This window comes from Saccopteryx bilineata, chromosome 1 (assembly GCF_036850765.1).
Source record: "Saccopteryx bilineata isolate mSacBil1 chromosome 1, mSacBil1_pri_phased_curated, whole genome shotgun sequence".
In the NCBI taxonomy this organism is placed as follows: Eukaryota; Metazoa; Chordata; class Mammalia; order Chiroptera; family Emballonuridae; genus Saccopteryx; species Saccopteryx bilineata.
The window spans coordinates 135,755,153-135,777,467 of record NC_089490.1 but is presented as its reverse complement, the minus strand read 5'-3'; the positions used below and the strand labels follow the sequence as shown (position 1 = coordinate 135,777,467).

The following is a 22,315-nucleotide window of genomic DNA, read 5'->3' as shown; positions in this document are numbered from 1 at the left end:
ACCTCTTCCTCCCAGCCTGCTGTGATCTGTAGGTGGCGTCTCAGCAAGTGAGGCCTGCTTAGGGGATGGGCTCTCTGGCCCAGCATACTCTGCCCGGGGTGGTTGTGGGTGGGAGTGGGCATCAGCAGCAGGCCTGGCAGCAGCAGGCACACAGTGGTGTTGTGGATGAGCCACAGGAGAGCTGCCAGCCATGGAGCGAAGGGTGAGGCCTATGACTGTGGGTCAGGGGCTTAGACATTTTACTATGGTTCGATTTAGTGATGATTAGTGCTCCTTGGCAACACTTGGCAGATGGGATAGAATTAAACTTAGCAATTTGATTTCTGATTCTGAAGCAGATACTGGGTGGCAGATACTAACATTATTTGGCATTTTTCTAGCACTTTCTAGATGCATGAACCTTGTGTTTCTCTTGGAGAAAGTCGGAGCAGAAATTCCTGGCTGCCCCCTGGAGTGCATGCAGCCTTGGTCCCTGGGTGGGAGCATGCCTCGCTGTGCTGTGCTGTTTCTTTGCACCAGGACCTGGGAGCCCCGACCCCTGCCCCATCTCTCCGTTTGGCCTGCCTCTGAGTCGGATCTCAGCAGGTGTCTTGATGGACAGCTGGCAGATTTGGTATTGTCTTCTGGCCCTTTAAGTGCCGCGTGTGCTTTGGCGCAGGGAAAGTGATTTTTATACTGCTTGTTTATTTATTTTGAGAAGCTGAGAATGGAGAGTTGGGCATCCCCAGACATGTCCAGTTCAGGGGGGTGGACAGTGGCCGAGTGAGCAGGGGCTGGGTGGGGCGGGGGCTGTCCTGGGCCAGGACACTCACAGAGGTCTGAGGTCTCCCTGCAGGGCTTGGTTCCCTTCACTTTTCCTTTCTGGTCCTGGCCCAGATCCCAGACCCCTCCCTCCTTATCAGTATGATCTTGGGCAAATGGCTTTCCCGCTTGAGTCCCTGTACGCCACCTGAAAAGACAGGTGCTGAGCGAGAAGTGTGCTGTGCTCAGGGCACTTGTGGCTCCTGTCATTTGATCCCGTGAGCTCACCCAGAACAGCACGTGTATTTTCCACTGTGCCCCCCCCCCCCCCATAAGAAGACAGGCCAACACTTCAGGCTGGCTCTGCTTTGTCTTCTTGGGGGAGAATTTGAGTAAGAGGCTTGACCAACGCTCTGTCCATTCTGGCCAGTTCGATGCAAATACAGAGTTTATATTAATGACGTGACATTCTACTATATAGGCTCACTGCTCAGGAGCCTGAGAGGACTTGCTGAAGTCATATAGTGAGCGGCAGAACCAGGCCAGAGACCCAGGTCTTCCTGATTTCCGGGCCAAGGCATTTTTCTCCGTCCTACCCCTTTGAGGGCGGCAGCAGTTATGCAACGTGTGTGGAGTAACATGAAAACACAGCAGAGGGCCGCTCTTGCCTATTTCCACTACCCTTCTCAGGCCTTGTCCCTCAGGCTGCCCTGGCTGACCACTCTGCAGGGGCTGCAGGGATCCTCCTGACAGACACTGGGAGCTGATCGCTGTACCTCCTGCTCCAGGGCCCGCTGTTGGCTACAGCTGTGTTTTCTCAAGTGCATTCAGCACGGTGGAGCTGGTTATTCAGTGAGCCAGAGCTTCCATCGCCAGAAGCAGATGTTTAAGAAGTGCCTTGTTAAACCAAGTCCAACAGGCTGCTTTCCTGAAGGACTTCCCAGAGCCTATAATACACTGACTTGCATTATGAATTTTTAAGAGGGGAGAATTAAAATGCAAAGAGTGGGAATTTATTATAAGAAAATGGGAGAGCCATGTAGCTAGGCCTTGAGCAGGAACTGAAACCCAGGACTGGAAAGGCAGCTTGAGAAATTCTGTCTCCGTTTTTTTTTTGTTTGTTTATTTGTTTTTGTTTTCCTTTTTTCTTTTTCAGCTCTGCCCTCTCTCTGTGCCTCCTACTTCATTCATTTTATTTTTGTCTTTTCTCCACCTTCTCCCTCACTTTGTAAAAAAAATTGTGGTAGAATTTACAAAGCATCACGGGGACTATCTTGACCATTTTGAAGTGTGCAGTGTGCAGGTCAGTGGCCCTAAGTACATTCACCATGGTGCAGCCATCAGCATCATCCATCTGTAGAACTCTACGAGTTGCAAAACCAAAACTCTGTCCCCTTTAAATGCTAACTCCCCAACTCCCTGCCCCCCCCCCCCCCCCCGGCAGAACCACCATTCTATTTTCTGTCTCAATGACTGTGACCACTCCAGGTACCTCCTGGAAGTGGAGTCATAGTGTTTGCCCTTTTGTGTCTGGCTTATTTTGCTTAGCAAGCATCATGTCCTCCAAGTTCACCCACGTTGTAGCCTGTGTCGGAATGACCTTCCTTTGGAAGGCTGAGCAGTAGTCCATTGGGTGGCTGGACCACCTTTCGCTTATCTGTGCTTTCATCCATGGATGAACACCTGGGTTGTCGCCAGCCACCCCTGACTTTTCTTCTTCTCTTGTCCACAGGCAGATAGAAAATGCCCAGCTCTCAGCTGTACGTTGTACTTGGTAGAGTCACTGAACAGGAGAAAGAGAAACTCAACTGATGATGTCCTTTCTGGCTGTGGCCTCTTGTGCCTCACTTTTTACCTGGCCGCCTCTGGCTTCTCCCCATCTTTCTGCTGAAAGGCTCCCATGACCAGAGTGGTGCAGCTTCGTCACTCCTGGTCTCTACTCTGAGCTCCTTTTTGGCACCCAAGATGGTCCGTGTCCTTCTCCCCTTATCACACCCTTTCCTTGTTTCCTCACTGACTTTTCTTCTCTGTGTCCTAGTGCCTGACCCTGAATAGGTTCCCCCTGCAGGCAGGTTGAAGAAACGAAGGTGACATAGGACTAAGGAAACTGGCCCAAAACCTGGCCACCGTGGTTCTCATGGGCCCAGAGGGGCCTTGACTGAGTCCTCCATGCTCATGGGCCACTTGCCTCTGTTCTAGACATGTGTCATTAAATGTGGCCTGCCCTTGAGTAGACTACCTGCCGAGGTTGAAGAAGTCCACCAAGCGTGCAAAGGTACCCACGTGTTTTCTTTCCCGTAGGAGGATGCTGCATTTTGATTCAATAACATGTATTCCTCCTACTGTGCAAAGTCAATCTGAAATTTCCCTTGTAAGTTTACGTGAGCAGTTTTGTAAAGGAGAGACCCCTCTGAGGCACACATGTGAAGGATGGGTAGGAGAGGGGTTGGTCATTGTTGACTGCCCGTCCATACCAGGTGTTTCCCATTGTTATTGCAGTCTGCCAATGGCTCTCTGGGGCTCATGCCCTCAAATTAAGGAACCTGCTCTAAGTCCCATAGCTAGAATTCAGATGAATGACCTTGGCTTGGCTAGCTCTAGAGTTGTGGCACCATGTGCCCCACTGCTTCCTGCCTCTGCACCCCCCCCCCCCCCCACTGTCCTCCTCCGTGCAACCCTCTCACCTCCTCCTCGCATAACCAGAGGTGACTCTCTTACTGCACGGGCTGGATCAGGTTGTTATTAGACAAATGCTAGGACTCTTTATTTAGTGGTTCTCCAAACTGAGTGATAATGGAGACTGGCAAGTCCAAAAGCTGCAGGGCATGTTGGTTGAAGACCTGGGAAGAGTTGATGTTGCAGCTGAAGTCCAAAGACTGTCCACAGGCATGATTCTTTCTTTCTCAGGGGATGTCAATCTTCAGACCTTCAGTGGATGAGATGAGGCCCACCCACACTGTGGAGAGTAATCTGTTTTACTCAAAGTCTACTGATTTAAATGTTAATCTCATCTAAAAAGTACCTTCACATCATCACTTGGAATCGTGTTTGACCATATTTGGTGCCATATAGGTAACATGGCCTTACCAGATTGACACAGGTTGGGAAAACAGCTGTTAGGCTTGCTTACTTGCACTTTGCATAACTAGTGCATGAGAATGTGGTCGAGCCACGTGTATATAATCTATGTAAGGTTACGGGTGCTTTGACTTAGATTATGATGAATTGCTTGCCCACCACTGTGTGGGGCCGTTTGGCTGGGGGTTTTTTTTTGCCTGCTGCCCTGAGGAGTTGTTTTCCCCTGCTTGTTTGCTCATCCGCCGTTGCAAGAATCTATTAAACTGGAATGACCCAAAGCTTTCTGGGTCTGCAGTTGCTCTACTGTCTGCCCAAATCCATAAGATTCACCATCACATCTGCTCTAGTTCCTGGGAAGCATAATGGCACTAATAGGGGAAGGCTGGGTGTCTGCTTCAAGGAATCAAGCCTCCATATGGAAAAGTTAAGAAAAAGACCATTTATATTTAAGTGCTGTCTTGTAAAGGCATAATGTAAAATGTATTTTGAAGAAGTGAAGGGGAGTCTAAAAATGCATAAGCATTTTTGTTGCAAATTCATTATACAAGGCAATTTCACTATACAAGACAAAAATAACTAGTTGAGAATTTGTTTACAATTTGGCAGCTAGTTGTGCATTTGGTTTTATTTCTCCACTGACAAAGTTCAGCCCTTGTAATGACCTATACAGTGACAAGTAGACCTGGTGCTCTTAAGATAGTTGTATAGACAAAAAGTATGTGTAAAGCAGATTACAAAACTGTGTGTAAAGCCAGATTGCATCTTATTCTAGAAAGTGATCACAAAGCTGTTTTCAGATGCTTCAGGGGCCACAGTCAGCTCTCATACCCATCAGCAACAGTTTATCAAGCTTTGTGAATAGTATCAAAAAGAGGTTGCTGCTAACTCACAGCAGTCTTCCAGAGCATGATTGATTCTTTAGGTGGAAACTGATGCCTCTCTTAATGAAGAAATTGTAGCAAAATAAAAAAAGTGTGATGCCAAACAAGGGATGAATCAACAAGCAAATAAAATCATTTTGACATTTGATTATGTTGTATACCCATCATCCAAAGTCAAATCGCCCTCCGTCACCTTCTATTTGGTTTTCTATATTATGCCCCTCCCCTCTCCCCACCTTCTCCCTCTCCTCCCTTCCCCTCACCCTGGTAACCACTGCACTCTTATCTATGTCCATGAGTCTCAATTTTGTGTCCCACCTATGTATAGAATCATACAGTTCTTAGTTTTTTCTGATTTATTTCACTCAGTATAATGTTATCAAGGACCATCCATGTTGTTTTAAATGATCCTATGTCATTATTTCTTGTAGCTGAGTAGTATTCCATAGTATATATGTACCACATCTTCTTTATCCAATATTCTATTGAAGGACTTTTTGGTTGTTTCCATGTCTTGGCTACTGTGAACAACGCTGCAATGAACATGGGGCTGCATGTGTCTTTACATACCAATGTTTTTAAGTTTTGGGGGTATATACCCAGTAGAGGGATTGCTGGGTCATATGGTAATTCTGTTCTTAATTTTTTGAGGAACCACCATACTTTCTTCCATAATGGTTGTATTACTTTACATCCCCACCAACAGTGGATGAGGGTTCCTTTTTCTCCATAGCCTCTCCAGCACTTGTTATTATCTGTCTTGTTGATAATAGCTAATCTAACAGGCGTGAGGTGGTATCTCATTGTAGTTTTGATTTGCATTTGTCTAATAACTAGTGAAGATGAGCATCATTTTATATATCTGTTGGCCATTTGTATTTCTTCCTGGGAGAAGTGTCTGTTCATGTCCTCTTCCCATTTTTTTATTGGATTGTTTGCTTATTTGTTCTTGAGTTTTGTGAGTTCTTTGTATATTTTGGATATTAGGCCCTTATCTGTGTTGTTGTTTGAAAATATCACCTCCCATTTAGTTGGCTGTCCGTTTCTTTTGTTGTCAGTTTCTCTTGCTATGCAAAGCTTCTTAGTCTATGTAGTCCAGTTCATTTATCTTTGCCTTCACTTCTCTTGCCTTTGGAGTCAAATTCATAAAATGCTCTTTATGGCCAAGGTCTATGAGTTGAGTATCTTGTTTTTGTCTATGTAATTTATTGTTTGAAGTCTTATATTTAGGTCTTTGATTCATTTTGAATTAATTTTAGTACAAGGGGACAAACTGTAGTCAAGTTTCATTTTTTGCATGTGGCTCTCCAGTTTTCCCAGCACCATTTATTGAAGAGGCTTTCTTTTCTCCATTGTGTGTTGTTGGCCCCTTTATCAAAGATTATTTGACCATAAATGTGGTTTTATTTCTGGGCTCTCTATTCTGTTCCATTGGTCTGAGTGTCTATTTTTCTGCCAATACCATGCTGTTTTGATTATCGTGGCTCTATAATATAGTTTGAAGTCAGATATTGTAATGCCCCAGCTTCGTTCTTTTTTCTTAGGATTGCTCTGGCTATTTAGGGTTTTTTTTTTGTTTTGTTTTTGTATTTTTTTCTGAAGCTGGAAATGGGAAGAGACAGTCAGACAGACTCCCAGATGCGCTCGACCGGGATCCACCCGGCACGCCCACCAGGGGCGACGCTCTGCCCACCAGGGGGTGATGCTCTGCCCCTCTGTGGCGTCGCTCTGCCGTGACCAGAACACTCTAGCACCTGGGACAGAGGCCAAGGAGCCATCCCCAGCGCCCGGGCCATCTTTGTTCCATTGGAGCCTTGGCTACGGGAGGGGAAGAGAGAGACAGAGAGGAAGGAGGGGGGGTGGAGAAGCAAATGGGCGCTTCTCCTATGTGCCCTGGCTGGGAATCGAACCCTATGTGCCCTAGCTGGGAATCGAACCCGGGTCCCCCGCACGCCAGGCCGATGCTCTACCGCTGAGCCAACTGGCCAGGGCCTATTCAGGGTTTTTTATAGTTCCATATAAACCTGATGATTTTTTGTCCCATTTCTTTAAAAAATGACATTGGAATTTTGATGGGAATTGCATTAAATTTGTATATCACTTTGAGTAATATGGTCATTTTTACTATATTTATTCTTTCTATCCAAGAACATAGAATATTTTTCCATTTCATTGTGTCTTTTTCGATTTCCCTTAACAATGCTTTGTAGTTTTTATTATATAGGTCCTTTACATTCTTTGTTATGTTTATTTCTAGGTATTTTATTTTATTTTTGTTGCAACCGTAAAAGGGATTATTTTTTTGAGTTTGTTTTCTGATGTTTCATTGTTGGTATATAGGAATGCAATAGACTTCTGTATATTAATTTTGTATCCTGTGACCATACTGTATTGGTTTATTGTTTCTAATAGTCTTTCTGTGGAGTCTTTGGGGTTTTCGATGTACAGGATCATATCGTCTGCAAAAAGTGAAACCTTTACTTCTTCTTTCCCAATATGAATGCCTTTTATTTCTTTCTCTTGTCTGATTGCTCTGGCTAGAACTTCCAGCACTACATTGAATAAGAGTGGAGAGAGCGGGCAGCCTTGTCTTGTTCCTGATTTTAGAGGAAAAGTCCTCAGTTTTATGCCATTTAATATGATGTCAGCTGATGATTTGTCATAAATGGCCTTTGTTATGTTAAGATATTTTCCTTCTATACCCATTTTGTTGAGTGTTTTAAACCTAAAATGATGTTGTATTTTATCAAATGCGTTTTCTGTATCTACTGATAGGATCATATGGTGTTTGTTCTTTGTTTTGTTATATGGTGTATTACGTTAACTGTTTTACGTATGTTGAACCATCCCTGTGATTCTGGGGTGAATCCCACTTGATCATGGTGAATTATTTTTTTAATGTGTTGTTGTACTTGATTTGCTAGTATTTTGTTTAGGATTTTAGCATCTATATTCATTAGCGATATTGGTCTGTAGTTTTCTTTTTTTGTGTTGTCCTTGGCAAGTTTTGGTATGAGGGTTACGTAGACATCATAAAATGTGTTTGGAAGTATTGCTTCTTCTTCAATTTTTTGGAAGACTTTGAGTAGAATAGGAACCAAGTCTTCTTTGAATGTTTGATAGAATTCACTAGTATAGCTGTCTGGAACTGGACCTTTATTTTTTGGGAGGTTTTTGATAGTTGTTTTTATTTCCTCCCTGCTTATGGGTCTGTTTAGGCTATCGACTTCTTCATGACTCAGTCTAGGAAGATTGTGTTGTTCTAGGAGTTTATCCATTTCTTCTAGATTATTAAATTTGGTGGCATATAGTATTTCATAGTATTCTATGATAATTCTTTGTATATTTATGATATCTGTGATGATTTTTCCTCTTTTATTTTGGATTTTGTTTATATTAGTTTTTTCTCTTTTTTCCTTAGTGAGTCTTGCCAAGGGTTTGTCAATTTTGTTGATCTTTTCAAAGAACCAGCTCCTTGTTTTGTTGATTTTTTCTATAGTTTTTCTGTTCTCTATTTCATTTATTTCTGCTCTGGTTTTTATTATTTCCTTTCTTCTGCTGGTTTTGGGTTGCCTTTGTTCTTCTTTTTCTAGTTCCTGAAGATGTGATGTTAAGTTGTTTACTTGGGCTCTCTCTTGTTTGTTAATGTAGGCCTGTAGTGATATGAACTTCCCTCTTATTACTGCTTTTGCTACATCCTAGAGATTCTGATCTGTCGTATTGTCATTTTTGTTTGTCTGTCTGAATTTTTTGATCTCTGCTTTTATTTCTTCTTTGACCCACTCATTTTTTAAAAGTATGTTGTTTAATTTCCACATTTTTGTGGGTTTATTTACTTCTTTTTTGCAGTTGAATTCTAGTTTCATAACTTTATGGTCAGAGAATATGGTTGGTATAATTTCAATGTTTCTGAATTTGTTGATGGTAGTTTTGTGTCCCAACATATGGTCAGTTCTTGAGGATGTTCCGTGTACACTGGAGAAAAATGTATACTCTGACATTTGGAATGAAATGTCCTGTAGATGTCTATCATATCCAACTTTCTAGTGTTTCATTTAAGGCCCATATTTCTTGATTTTCTGTTTGTATAAATAATCTAGAGCCAGTGGTATACTGAGGTCTCCAAGTATGATTGTATTTTTGTCGGTTTTCATTTTTAGATCAGTTAGTAGATGTCTTATATATTTTGGTGTTTCTTGGTTTGGTGCATATATATTAAAAAGTGTTATGTCTTCTTGATTCAATGTCCTCTTTATCATTATGAAATGACCATCTTTGTCTCTGATTACCTTTGCATTCTTGTAGTCAACATCGTTAGATATGAGTATGGCTACACCTGCTTTTCTTTGGATGTTATTTGCTTGGAGATTTGTTTTCGAACCTTTCACTTTGAATTTGTTTTTATTCGTGTAGCTTAGATGTGTTTCTTGAAGGCAGCGTACAGTTGGATTTTCTTTTTTGATCCATTCTGCTACTTTGTATCTTTTTGTTGATTTCAGCCTATTTACATTTAGTGTTATTATTGACACTTGAGGGTTTTTATTGCCATTTTATATATTGCTTTCTGATAGCTCTGTATCTTGTTCGGTTCTTCTCTTTTGTTTTTCTGTCATTTGTTTTTGTTTGGTTGTATTTCATACTTCTTTCCTCTGTTTCTTCTTTTTTTCAAGCCAGGTGTTTCCATAGTGGTTTTTCAGGGGTGGTTATCATTTAGTAATAAAAAGGATATATATCATATTAATTGTAGTACATTATCTCATGAGTGCTTCTGCACTCCATACTCCTTTGCTACTGTTAATATTTGACCTCTCCCCATTTTTGTTTTTGTTGTCACAGATTAATCTTGTTTTTATTGTGATCTTGATGAAGCTTTTACCTGTTATTTTGTTTTGTTTTGTTCTTTGTATCTGGTTGGATAACCCCTTTAATTATTTCCTGAAGGGGGGTTTTCTGGTGATAAATTCCCTCATCTTTTCTATATCTGTAAATGTTTTAATTTCCTCTTCATTTTGAAGGATAGCTTTGATGGATATAGTATTCTCAGCTGGAAGTTCCTCTCTTTCAGTACTTTAAATATTGAGGTCCACTCTCTTCTGGCTTGCAGAGTTTCTGCTGAGAAATCTGATGATAACCTAGTGGGCCTTCCTTTATATGTTGTAGTCTCCTTTTCCCGGCTGCCTTGAGGATTATTTCTTTGTATTGGTTTGTGATAATTTCATTATGATGTGCCTTGGAGTAGGTCTGTTTGGGTTAAGGTAACTTGGTGTTCTGTTTGCTTCTTGGATTCGAGGCTCTATTTTTTTCCACAGGCTTGGGAAGTTCTTGTCTATTATTTGTTTGACTATGTTCTCCATTCCATTTTCTCTCTCTTCTCCTTTAGATATTCCCATTATTCTTATGTTGCTCTTTCTGATGGAGTCGGACAGTTCCTGTAGGGCTTTCTCATTTTTTTAAACTCATGAGTCTTTCCACTCTTCTCTCTGTAATGTCTCTAGTTGCCTGTTTTCTGTGTCACTAATTCTCTCCTCTATCTGGCCTGTTCTATTAGCTAAGCTTGTTACCTAATTTTTCAGTTCATATATTGAGTTTTTCATCTCTGTTTGATTCCTTTTCCTCGTTTCAATTTCCTTGAAGTATTCTTTTTGTTTATTGAATGTTTTTTGAGCTCTCTAAATTGCCTTTTCATGCTTTCTTGTATTTCCCTGAGTATTTTTAGTACTTCAATTTTTAATTCTCTGTCATTTAACTCTAAGGTTTCCAAATAATTGAAATTTTTTTCTAGAGATTTTTTCATCATCTATCTGAGCTACATCTCTGTCTTTTGTATCCATGATATTTGATTTCTTTTTCCTTAATGACATTTGAGAGTGGTTTTGTTAATAACACTAATAAGAGATGATTAAAAAAATTTGAAAAAATACAGTGAAAAAATAAAAATTATATTATGATAAGTGGAACAAAAACTACATAGAATGGGGAGCCAGAGCTGGGGGAAAATGACAGATAAAAAATGAAGTAAAAAACACACAAAATGCCACAAAGAAAATTATGAATCCAGATTAAAATAATTTGTTGATAAGTGATGATCAAATGAGAGAAAAAGAAAAAGAGAAAAAGAAAGAGTAAAGAAGAAAAAAAATGTTAAGGTTTTTGAAATGTAACCTTCATAAAAAAAAGAAACAAGAATGAAAAATGTGACACCTGTGGATAATAAAGTTCAAAAGGAAAAGTAAAGAATAAGATGGAAAGAAAATAAAATGACTGAAGTGGAAAAAAAAGAAAAAAATGAAAAGATGTTATAAATTAATTTTTTCCTGGTTTTGAGAGGTATCTTCTTTTTTTTTTTTTCTTTTTCTTTTCAGCAGGTGGCTCTGTACTACAGGTTTTGCCCCTGTGGGGCTCTTGAATAGATATTTGCTGTTGTGTTGCTATGACAATAACATAGGCTGGGCCTCAGTCCTGTTGGTAGGCAGGGCTTGTTAGGGTTTGCAGGCTCCAACAATGGGAGAGTCAGTCAGTTTTCCAGGGACCTCTCCCCATGTCTCTCCCTCCTGAGCTAGCAGCCTGGGGACTCAGCTGTGAAGTTGTCCTAGCCACTTCTTGCAGAGCAAGGGGCTCTAAGAGCTGCCAAGTCCCCCCTCAAACCCCACTCAAAGCACTGTTCTGGCTAAGGCTGTGCCAACCAGAGCCACTAGTGAAAGTGGGCAGGTCAGGGAGCCGATTGCTGATTAGGCTCTTTTCTGAGGGCCCCCAAGAATGTCTAGTTCACCTCAGCACTCCACGGGTCTAATCTCCACAGGCTTTTCTCCCTTGTGCCCTGTTTGTTAGCCCTCAGCCCAGCCCCCATGACTTCTGCAATGCACTTGGAAGTCTGCTCCACAATAATGTGCTTTGTGACCTATATCAGCTCATAGAGGTCCCCGCCTGGACAGGTCCAGGCCTAGGGATCCCGGCCCTTGTGCACTTCTCGTGCTGTTGGCTGGTGAGCCGGGACCACACAGAAACTCTGGCTACAGCCCACGCAAAAGTCCACTGCTTACAATCTCAGGCCTAGACCCTCAGCCTGTGAATGCGCGCACCCACGCCTGAGGCCCCAGGTTGAGCCACTCACACTGCCTGCAATCGCAGACCAGGAGCGCACAAAGCCCAAAGCTGCTTTGGCACTGGGCTCCGCAGACAACCTGTTCTGGCCACCTCCGCTGGAGTCTGCCACCCATGCTAGCATGGGTCGGCGATCTCAGGGCACGCTGGTGCTCTCTCTTCTCTGCTTGATCATCCGCCTAGCCCAGCTTCTTCCCTCTGCCCCAAATCCTCCGTTTCTCTCGGTTCCAGGTGAAAGCAGTCCTTCCTCAGATCAGTGCGGAAAGAAGAATATTCCATTCTCCATCTTACAGTGGTACCTTGAGATATGAGTTTAATTTGTTCTGTAACCGAGCTCGTAAGTCAGTCAACTTGTATATCAAACAAATTTCTCCCATTTAAAATAACTGAAATAGATTTAATCCATTCCAGTCCTGTGAAACATCCCAAACCATCCTAAATTATGAAAAAAGATGTTTTTAATTAAGAAACACACATGTCTACTTTACCAATGCATAACAAAATATATGAAATAAAAGAAAAAAGTGTTATTTAGTACTGTATTCTTACCTTGGGGACAGATGAGTTTGGCTAATGGAGGTGAATGGCAAAGGAGAAGGGAGGGAGGAAGGGATGCAGGCACTGTAGACAAACTAAAACTGCGCTTTCTTAACACTAAATGTAAACTAAAACTGCATTTTCTTTAAACAAAACTCAAACTGCACTTTCTTTACTTAAAATGAAACCACCAAAACTTAATTGTAACAAAATGCACTTTCTTAACTTTAAGCTTAACCTAAGTTTAACATTACCTATTTTTCATTTAATTATCACCTGTTTTTGCCTTTTTGTCTGCACTCTCGGCACTTTCATTTGCAGGACTTTTGAATAAAAATCTATCCAAAGAGGTTTGCTTTTGCCTGCCTTTTAAAATGTTACAGAAATGTGACAAACAAGGGTCATTAAAAAGTGCTGAAGCTCAAGCAGTTGAAACTTTTTCTGGGTGTTTCTTTTCTTTTTGTAAATTTTTTTTATTTTAATTTAAAAAAAATTTTTTTTTTTTGTATTTTTCTGAAGCTGGAAATGGGGAGAGACAGTCAGACAGACTCCCGCATGCGCCTGACTGGGATCCACCTGGCACGCCCACCAGGGGCGATGCTCTGCCCACCAGGGGGCGATGCTCTGCCGCAACCAGAGCCACTCTAGCGCCTGGGGCAGAGGCCAAGGAGCCATCCCCAGCACCCAGGCCATCTTTGCTCCAATGGAGCCTTGGCTGCGGGAGGGGAAGAGAGAGACAGAGAGGAAGGAGGGGGGGTGGAGAAGCAAATGGGCGCTTCTCCTATGTGCCCTGGCCAGGAATTGAACCCGGGTCCCCCGCATGCCAGGCCGACGCTCTACCGCTGAGCCAACCGGCCAGGGCAATTTTTTAAATTTTATTTATTCATTTTAGAAAGGAGAGAGAGAGGGAGAGAGAGAGAGAGAAGAGAGAGAGAGAAGGGGGAGGAGCAGGAAGCATCAACTCCCATATGTGCCTTGACCAGGCAAGCCCAGGGTTTCAAACCGGCAACCTCAGCATTTCCAGGTCGACGCTTTATCCACTGCACCACCACAGATCAGGCAGGGTGTTTCTTTTCAATGAAACTTGAAAGCTTCTCCCACATTGCCAGCATGTCTTTAATTTCACTTGTAGAAATCACTTCCTTTGCCTCTACCTCCTCCTCACTACTAAGCTCTTGCAGAAGCTCCATATGTTGCATCTGTAGCTCCTTCAACTCCTCAGTTGAGATTCCTTCTCATGTTCCTTGACAAGCTCGTTTATGTCACCCTCACCTACCTCCAGAGCCATCGACTTTCTGAGGGACACAATCTCCCCAATGCTTCTACCTCGGTCTCGGTCTCTGGTTCAAATTCTTCGAAGTCCCTGTCTGCAACAACATCAGGCCATAACTTTTTCCATGCCCAGTTCAAGGTTCTTCTTGTAACCTCTTGCCATGCCAAGTCAATAATGCGTAAACATATCACAAAGTTGTAGTGATCTTTCCAAAACTCTCAAAGGGTTAGAACTGTATTCTCAGTCACCTCAAAGCAGCGGCAGAACAAGTGCTTTGTATAAAGCTTTTTAAAGTTGGAAATGACCTGCTGATCCATAGGTTGCAAGATTGAAGTCGTATTGGGTGGGAAGTAGAGGACTTTAATGAATTTGAACTCATTGAGACTGTCATCTTCAAGACCAGGTGGGTGGGCTGGAGCATTATCAAGGATTAGTAATGCTTTCATTGGGAGTTTATTTTCTTGAAGATATTTCTTCACTGCAGTACTAAAGACGAGATTTACCCATTCAATAAAAAATTGCCGCATAACCCATGCCCTAGCATTGGTGTGCCACATAACCAGCAGTTTTTCTTTAAGAATCTTGTGCGTCTTAAAGGCTCGAGAATTTTCGGAATGATACACTAGCAGTGGCTTTACTTTACAGTCACAGCTAGTGTTTGCACACAGTGCAAGGGTCAGATGGTCCTTCATGGGTTTATTGCCTGGAAGCTTCTCCTCTGCAGTGATGAAAGCCCTCTGGGGTTTCATTTTTTCCCCCAAACAATCCTGTTTTGTCACAGTTGAACACTTGTTGGGGGATGTAGCCTTCCTTTACGATAAGTGCAGCAAAATGTGTGATGTACTCCTCAGGTGCCTTAACGTCAGCACTCGCAGCTTCACCATGCCTCACCACCGAGTGGATGCCAAATCTCTTCTTGAAATTTTCAAACTAGCCGTGACTTGCCTTAAACGTATCTTTGCTGCCTTTTTTGAGATTGATGGTTCTTTCTTTTTCAAGTCATTGTAAATAATACGTGCCTTTTTGCATATTACAGTCTCCGTCACTGTATCTCCTGCCAGCTCTTTCTCTTTCACCCACATCAGCAGAAGCTTCTCCATTTCTTCATCGATATTTGTCCTTAATTGGGACAGAATTTTACAGTGGTACCTTGAGATACAAATTTAATTCATTCTGTAACTGAGCTCGTAAGTCAGTCAACTCGTATCAAACTGCTGATACTGGACCCATGTGCCAATGTGCCAACTAGCGGCAGCTTCCCCAATCACGACTCATATCTCGAAACAAAAATATGGACCGAGTCACACGTTGTATCTTAAAAAATTCATATGTTGGTCTATTCGTATCTCAAGGTACCACTGTAGTTCTTTTCACTGGATTTGCGCTTTTGATGGCATCCTTTTGTTTAAGGAATGTACAAATTGTAGATGTATTGCAGTTGTACAGCTTTGCCAGTTCAATCACTCGTACACCATGCTCATGTTTTTCTGTTATTTCTTGCTTTACTTTTATCAACATCATTCTCTTCTTCTCACCACTGTCCTTTACACTTACTTTCTTTGGCTCCATGATAGCACACAAAAAAAGTTAGTAAAAATGCAAAAATGATGCAAGAACGAGTATAGCACACAAGATTCGACTTGATTCTGCAGGTAACACGTGAGAAAGAACGAGATGCCGGTGTTGTGCTGCGATACTGGACCCATGCACCAACGCACCAACTAGTGACAGCTTCCCAAATCATGACTAGTATCTCAGAATTTCACTCGGATCTCGAACAAAAAATACAGACCAAGTTGCAGCTCGTATCTTAAAAAAATTGTATGTTGGTCTGCTCGTATCTCAAGGTACCACTGTATTTCCTTCAGAGTGGGTTATATATTCAGCCACCTTTTTGCCCAGTCGTACCTTTGTCTGGTGTGTATATATTTCAGGTGCTCCTGAGATTGTTTCTCTGTCTGTAGTTGTTGAATTTGTTGAAATTGCATGGGGAGATATGGGGGCACCCCTCATGGCGCCATTTCTCTGATGTCACCTTCTTTTCTTATTGCTTCCTCCAGACACGAATGCAGAGTTTGAATCCGGATCCCAAAGCCCAGTACACAAGCGTTTACGGAGCCCTCAAGAGAATCATGCGGACTGAGGGCTTCTGGAGGCCCTTGCGCGGTCTCACCGTGATGGTGTTGGGCGCGGGACCGGCCCATGCCATGTACTTTGCCTGCTATGAGAACATGAAAAGGACTTTAAATGCCGTTTTCCACCACCAAGGAAACAGCCACCTAGCCAACGGTATTTGAAAACGTTTGTCTGGAGTTAGAAAGTCTGTCCTCAACCGACCCTCCCCCAGGGCTCTCCTCCCTGAGGCCCAGCAGCCTGATGCCTCGTCTCCGCCACGCTTGCTTATGAATAAAGAACTCTAGAGCCGTGTGTGCACTCACACCCAAACACACGTGCACACACATGCTTTCTTCTGTTCCCCTTCTTCGCTTTCTGAAGCCTGGGGAAATTGGTGACAGAGGTTTTTCTGTTTTCGATGTTGTGTGGGTTTTTCATTTCATGGTTTTTTTTTTTAAACATTCAAATGCCTTTAATGATCAGATCTAGGAAAAACACCCTGAATAGAAATAAAACTTTTGAATGCTGGATTCCAAAAAAAAAAAAAAAAAGTTATCTGGACAGCTTCTTTGAGACTATTTAAAAACTGGTTCAACAGGTCTCTACAACGTCAAGATCTAATAAGCTTTAAAAGGTCAAGAAGTTTTATGGCTGACAAAGGATTTGCTCCAGCAGATGACCTTTCCCACCTTAAGCTCCAGGGATGTGGGAGTTTCGCCCCGCTGCTCACATCTGTTTGTTTGAGTTGCTTCTCTCTGCGATCAAGGGCTGGAGTAGTCTTCTTCTGTTGTTCTGAGGGAACTGGGTGGGGGCTAGAGTTCAGCAGGTGGCTCTTACCTAGACATGTATTGCTGGGTCTGACTGAGTGATTAATTTTGCTTCTTCTGTGGGGTTCAGCTTTTGTTGGTTTCTATTTGGGATTGAATGGGACAGTGGATGGTTTACGGTGTCCTTATTTTAACAAAGCCAATCATTTAACAACAGAAAGGTAGATGTGACCAGCAACAATTGTTTTCCCTTCTCTTCTTGTTCCGCTCAGAACCCAAAAGTGTCCCTCCCCTCAGCCAACCTTGGTGGTAATAACTAGACCTGGTGGGTTTGGAGACATTTGTTTTGGTTTTAAAAACCGGGCATTAATTGCATTTATTAAGATGGTCACTAAGAGCCCCTTCTGAGGCCATGCCTGAGTCCATGGCTCCCCTTTGGCTGAAACTGCCTTATGTGAGAGTTGAGCTCCTTGGTCATTGAATCTCTGGACCACAGTTTGATGGCACCCAGTTAATGCCAAGTGCTGTCGGCACTGTTACCACTTCACCGTGGTGTGTGCTGTGGTTGCACTTTGACCTTTCAGAGGATAATCATAAGTGTGTGCGTAGGGTGGGGGATGTATATGCATTTCTGAGGCCTTGTCCTGGTGTCCCTCATTCCTTTCATCTTTCTGCGGCAATCTTAATTACTGGGCCTGTGACCCACAGAGGAGAAGCCCCAGTCCAAAAGCAAAATTCCAGGCTTGAATCAGACTTTTGAAATTGCTGGTCCTTGCAGCCGGATTTCTACAAGGCCATCTCTGAGACAAGTCATATCTTTGCAAATTAACCCTGAACAGCTACCAGGTGTAGGTATCCTCGACATCCTCTTCCCATATCCATTTGCTTTAAAATGTCTAGGTTCTATATTTTCTTTCTTTCTTTTTTTTTTTTTTTTTTTGTATTTTTCTAAAGTGAGAAGCAGGGAGGCAGACAGACTCCCACATGTGCCCGACCAGGAACCACCTGGCATGCCCACCAGGGGGCAGTGCTCTGTCCATCTGGGCATTGCTCTGTTGCAACCAGAGCCATTCTAGCACCTGAAGTGGAGGCCATGGAGCCATCCTCAGCGCCCGGGCCAACTTTTTGCTCCAATGGAGCCTTGGCTGTGGGAGGGGAAGAGAGAGAGAGAAAGGAGAGGGGGAAGGGTGGAGAAGCAGATGGGCGAGTCTCCTGTGTGCCCTGGCCAGGATTCGAACCCAGGACTTCCACATGCCAGACTGACGCTCTACCACTGTGCCAGCCGGCCAGGGCTTAAGGAATTTTCATAAATATTTCTTTTCTAGTGTTTTCTTCCTCTCAGCCATATACACGGTATCATTCCCTTTGATTGCCCCAGCGTAAGGGTAGAGTGAGTTCATCTGTAGACAGAGGCAAGGGACAAGCTAGGATTAAAACCTAGACCATGGAAAAAAACATGAAGTGTGTTTTCTGGGTACCATCCAGTGTGAGCTGGTCTAACCTTTGCCCAGGATTGACTCCCAAAGAGAGAATGAGGTTTTTTGCAAGATTAAATGTGGGTACCTGTGCCTGTGTTACCTTCCCTGTTTTTACCTAGTATTTCCATGATCACTTTAGGGTTTAAAGAGTCACTCACACCTGGGTGGAGGTGGTAGTGAATTTTGCTCCTTAGAAAGCTGTGCTCAGGATTGCGTCTGATGTTTAGGTTCCAGGAACTTTGTCAGAGCACCTTGTCCCAGAGGGTAATTTTCTGGAGTTTGTTTTGCAGGGATAGCTGGGAGTATGGCCACCCTGCTCCACGATGCAGTAATGAATCCGGCAGAAGGTAATGTTTCATGGTCCCCGGGAGTGGCTGTAGGGGACGTGAAAGGGGCAGGAAAAGTGGTGGCCAGGGTGGGGTAGGAAGGTTGGGCAAGGGGCAGAATAAGCAGGAGAAATATTTTACCACATTTTATTAAAGGCCTCAAGAAGGGGGTACAAGCTTTTGAGCTTTTGTAATCCTGTTCTCTTTAAACAGAGCTACTCAGAGTGTGACCTAGGGACTAGCAGCCATTAGTATTTCCAGGGAGCACATTAGAAATGCTTAGATCCCCCCAGACCTACTAATCCGGAATCTGGGGGGAGGGGTGGGGATTTGTTTTAATAAGCTCTCCTGGTGATTCTTCCACATGAATCTGAAATCTTTGTGCACATATAACTCAGGCCCTTGTCAACCTTTTTCAACCCTAGACAAATTTAGGGAGACCTTTCAAAGGCCCTTCATGGAGGTGTATGTTCAGTTTGCTTTTTAAAAAGAAATTTGAAACTATTATGGATAAATTCAAACAGTTGCAATGTAGAGACGAGTATTATGAATCCCCATGTGTGCATACCTCTGCTTCATACATGAACATTTGGACGTTTTGTTGTAGCTCTCTCTCCCATGTTCTCTCTCTTTATTTTTCCCTGTTGAATTTTGGGAGCACTAGACAACAGTTCTCAGCTGTGCAGACTCGACTTCTATCAGCGTTTTCTGTGCCGTTGTGTCCTCAGCCGACTGGGTCTGAGTGACAAGGAGTACTGGGATCTGGTCCTGGGCCTGCTTCCAGCTGGGTCTGTCTCTGTGTGATCAGGGGCTCTCTCCACCTTTTTTTCCCCTTCTTTTCGAAGTGAGAGGAGGGGAGATAGAGGGAAAGACTCCCACATGCACCCTGACCAGGATCTGCCCTGCAACCCTCGTCTAGGGCTGATGCTTTGCCATCTTGGGCCATACTCTCAACTGAGCTATTTTTAGTGCCTGAGGTGGAGGTTCCACAGAGCCATCCTTGGTGCCTGGAGCTGATGCACTCTAATCAATTGAGCCGTGGCTGTGGAGGGGAAGAGAAAGAGAAAAAGGAGGAGTAGAGAAGGAGATGGTCACTTCTCCTGAGTACCCTGACCAGAAATTGAACCCAGGACATTAACATTCCGGGCCAACACCTGTACCTCTGAGCCAACTGGCAGGGCCTCTCTCCACCTTTCTCCCCATAAAATGGTCCCTTTCCAGAAGGGAGAATCAGAGGTAAAAATGTCAACATTTTAAATCTTATAAGCTTGTCTGTTTTTGTCTTTTTAAGGTTAAAATTTCTTATTTGCACTCAGCTGCCTCCCGTGCCCTAGCAAACAGGGGACTTGTTTTGTCCTTCAGGGACATGATGGGTGTGACTAGGGGGTGGATTTCTCTCTGTGTGTATTTAAGGTGATTCCTGCAGAGACATGGTCACTGACCAGTTGCCCATTCCAACCAGGCAAGAATTTTGTTTCTTTTTCTTAAAGGAGAAAAAAAATGAGTTTCAGCTCCCACCTCTTGACATTATATTGATTTAAGGACTATTCTTTTAACAGTGAAGAAATGCATACTATATGTGTTCATTCTGGCTGTGCGTGGGGATGATTACAACTCTAACCCTATGGCACCACAGTTGGCCCTCATTTGCCTCATGGCCTTTGACCCACAGTAACTTTTGCATTAACAAAGCAGGGGTCTTCACTGGAGGTTGTCATTGAACTTGGGCTGACATAATTCTAGTATCTGTTCCAAGAGCACTGTGACACAGACACTAATGACACTGTCAGAGGTACAGACCAGAAGAGGAAAAATGGGATACATGTCTAGGAGACGTGTTAAAACAGAGACACGGGTGGAAGGGCCAGGGTGTGATGCCCCAGGCAGACAGGATCTAAGGGTCCAGTCAGGGAGTCAGAAGTGGTGGTCTGGTGTAGGGACCATCTCAAGCAAGATTCAGGCTGAAGAAACTAGGGAGTAGCCACCTTCCTGGCCCTGGGTCAGGGTTGCCTGGAGCTGGCCCTCAGTGGTCTCAGGCTGGGGCTGTGTGTGCTATCTCACTCTGACCTGTTACCAGCGTGTCTAAACTTGCTTGTTTCTCTTTACGGCTTGGCTTCCCATTTCACTCCAACCCGGGGTGGGGCCAAACCAACCACCTGCCCCTTGACTGCCTGTCCGTGGTGCCCTGCGCCCCGACAACAGTTGTGAAGCAGCGCATGCAGATGTACAACTCGCCACATCGGTCGGCCCTCAGCTGTATCCGGACGGTTTGGAGGACCGAGGGCTTGGGGGCCTTCTACCGGAGCTATACCACCCAGCTGACCATGAACATCCCCTTCCAGTCCATCCACTTCATCACCTATGAGTTCCTGCAAGAGCAGGTCAACCCTCACCGGGGCTACAACCCACAATCCCACATCATCTCAGGTGGGCTGGCCGGGGCCCTGGCCGCAGCCGCCACCACCCCCCTGGACGTCTGTAAGACCCTCCTCAACACTCAGGAGAACATGGCCCTCAGCCTGGCCAACATCAGCGGCCGGTTGTCAGGCATGGCCAACGCCTTCCGGACGGTGTACCAGCTCAATGGCCTGCCCGGCTACTTCAAGGGCATGCAGGCCCGCGTGGTCTACCAGATGCCTTCCACCGCCATCTCCTGGTCTGTCTACGAGTTCTTCAAGTACTTCCTCACCAAGCACAAGCTGGAGACCCGAGCTCCATACTAAAGGAACGGGCTTGGTGGGCAGTGATTCCAGACCCTGGTGTCCGTCAGAGGCTTTCCTGCCTGTCTCCCTTTGCTTGCCCTCACCAGTGATTCCCACAGGGTGTGTGCAGGCTGGGCTTCCTGCCCCGACCCTGCCTCATAGTGAGGGCTGGACAGCCCCACGATGGGAGGCCATCCATGGGGACAGCACGCTGGAGGCAGGGGGGAAGGAAGACTTCGGAAGGGGAGCGGAAAGTTGCTTTGTTACTTTGTCCCCTCAGAGGAATGTAGCCTTTTTGCATCGCTGCGGCAGGCCCCTCGCCTGGAATCAGAGGGCATGCCAGAGGGGAGCATGGTCAATGACTGGAAACCATTAAAGCAAAAAAGTTTGTGTATATAAAAGCTCCAGTCCACAGTATAAAATAGATGATGTTTATTCTTTATTTTTCTACGTAGAAGTTTTTGGATTTGTGCGTGTGCCTGTGTGTGTGTGTACGAATACGTGTGGCAGCTGGGACTGCAAAGCTGTTTTTTAAAAAAGCGAGGGCTGGATTCTTCTGTTGGGTTATAGTAAAAAGGCACCAGAGGAATAAATTGCTAAACGTGGTCTAAAGTTGTGTTGAACCCCCAAATGGAAGTTTCACTTGAATGTAAAATAATAAATATAAGTTTATATTTTGAATTTCTCTTTTTTATGGGGAAAAATGGTACGTCGAAAAAATATCAAAATGTATTGTCCAGCCACTTTTTTTTTTCCTTTTATTCATTCAGTCACCTTCATGTGCCTTTAGCCTTTGTCTTTCCTCGAGACCTGGCCCTGGGACATTTTCTCTTGCTGTGTGCACACACCTGTGCCGGGGGACAGGATCACACACTGGAGGACAGTGACCCCCAATGGGATTGTGGTGGCTTGTCTTACACCAACTGAGACCATTGCCTTCCCAGAGACATGGATGTATGCCCTCTGGGCTAGCACTTGGAAGCCCTTAGAATGCCAATGTCTGGTTGCTTGTTGGGCAGGCAATTGGGATGATCCCTACCCTTTTCCTAGGATTCCTTTCTGCATCCACCTTTTTTTTTTCCGAAGTGAGAAGCAGGGAGGCAGACAGATTGACTTCTGTATGCGCCTGACAAGGATCCACCCAGCATGCCCACCAGGGGGTGATGCTCTGCCCCTCTGGACGTTGCTCCGTTGCGGCCGGAGCCATTCTAGCGCCTGAGGCAGAGGTCATGGAGTCATCCTCAGCGCCCTGGGCCAATATTGCTCCAATGGAGCCCTGGCTGCGGGAGGGGAAGAGAGAGAAAGGAGAGGGGGGA

At 44.2% G+C, this 22,315-nt stretch overlaps 1 protein-coding gene across 5 annotated transcripts in view; it reads left to right on the top strand.

Moving 5' to 3' along the window:
- Window positions 1–21,646, top strand: part of SLC25A37 (solute carrier family 25 member 37) — a 48,902-nt gene extending 27,256 nt beyond the window's left edge. For 2 of the 5 annotated variants that reach the window (XM_066267343.1, XM_066267351.1), the window contains exons 2-4: window positions 15,672–15,900; window positions 18,262–18,318; window positions 20,500–21,646. In XM_066267343.1, coding sequence (XP_066123440.1) covers window positions 15,672–15,900; window positions 18,262–18,318; window positions 20,500–21,020 — 807 coding nt within the window. In that variant the 3' untranslated portion in view covers window positions 21,021–21,646. The other 3 variants (XM_066267379.1, XM_066267360.1, XM_066267370.1) reach the window with 3 other exon arrangements.
- The last annotated feature ends 669 nt before the right edge of the window (window positions 21,647–22,315 follow it).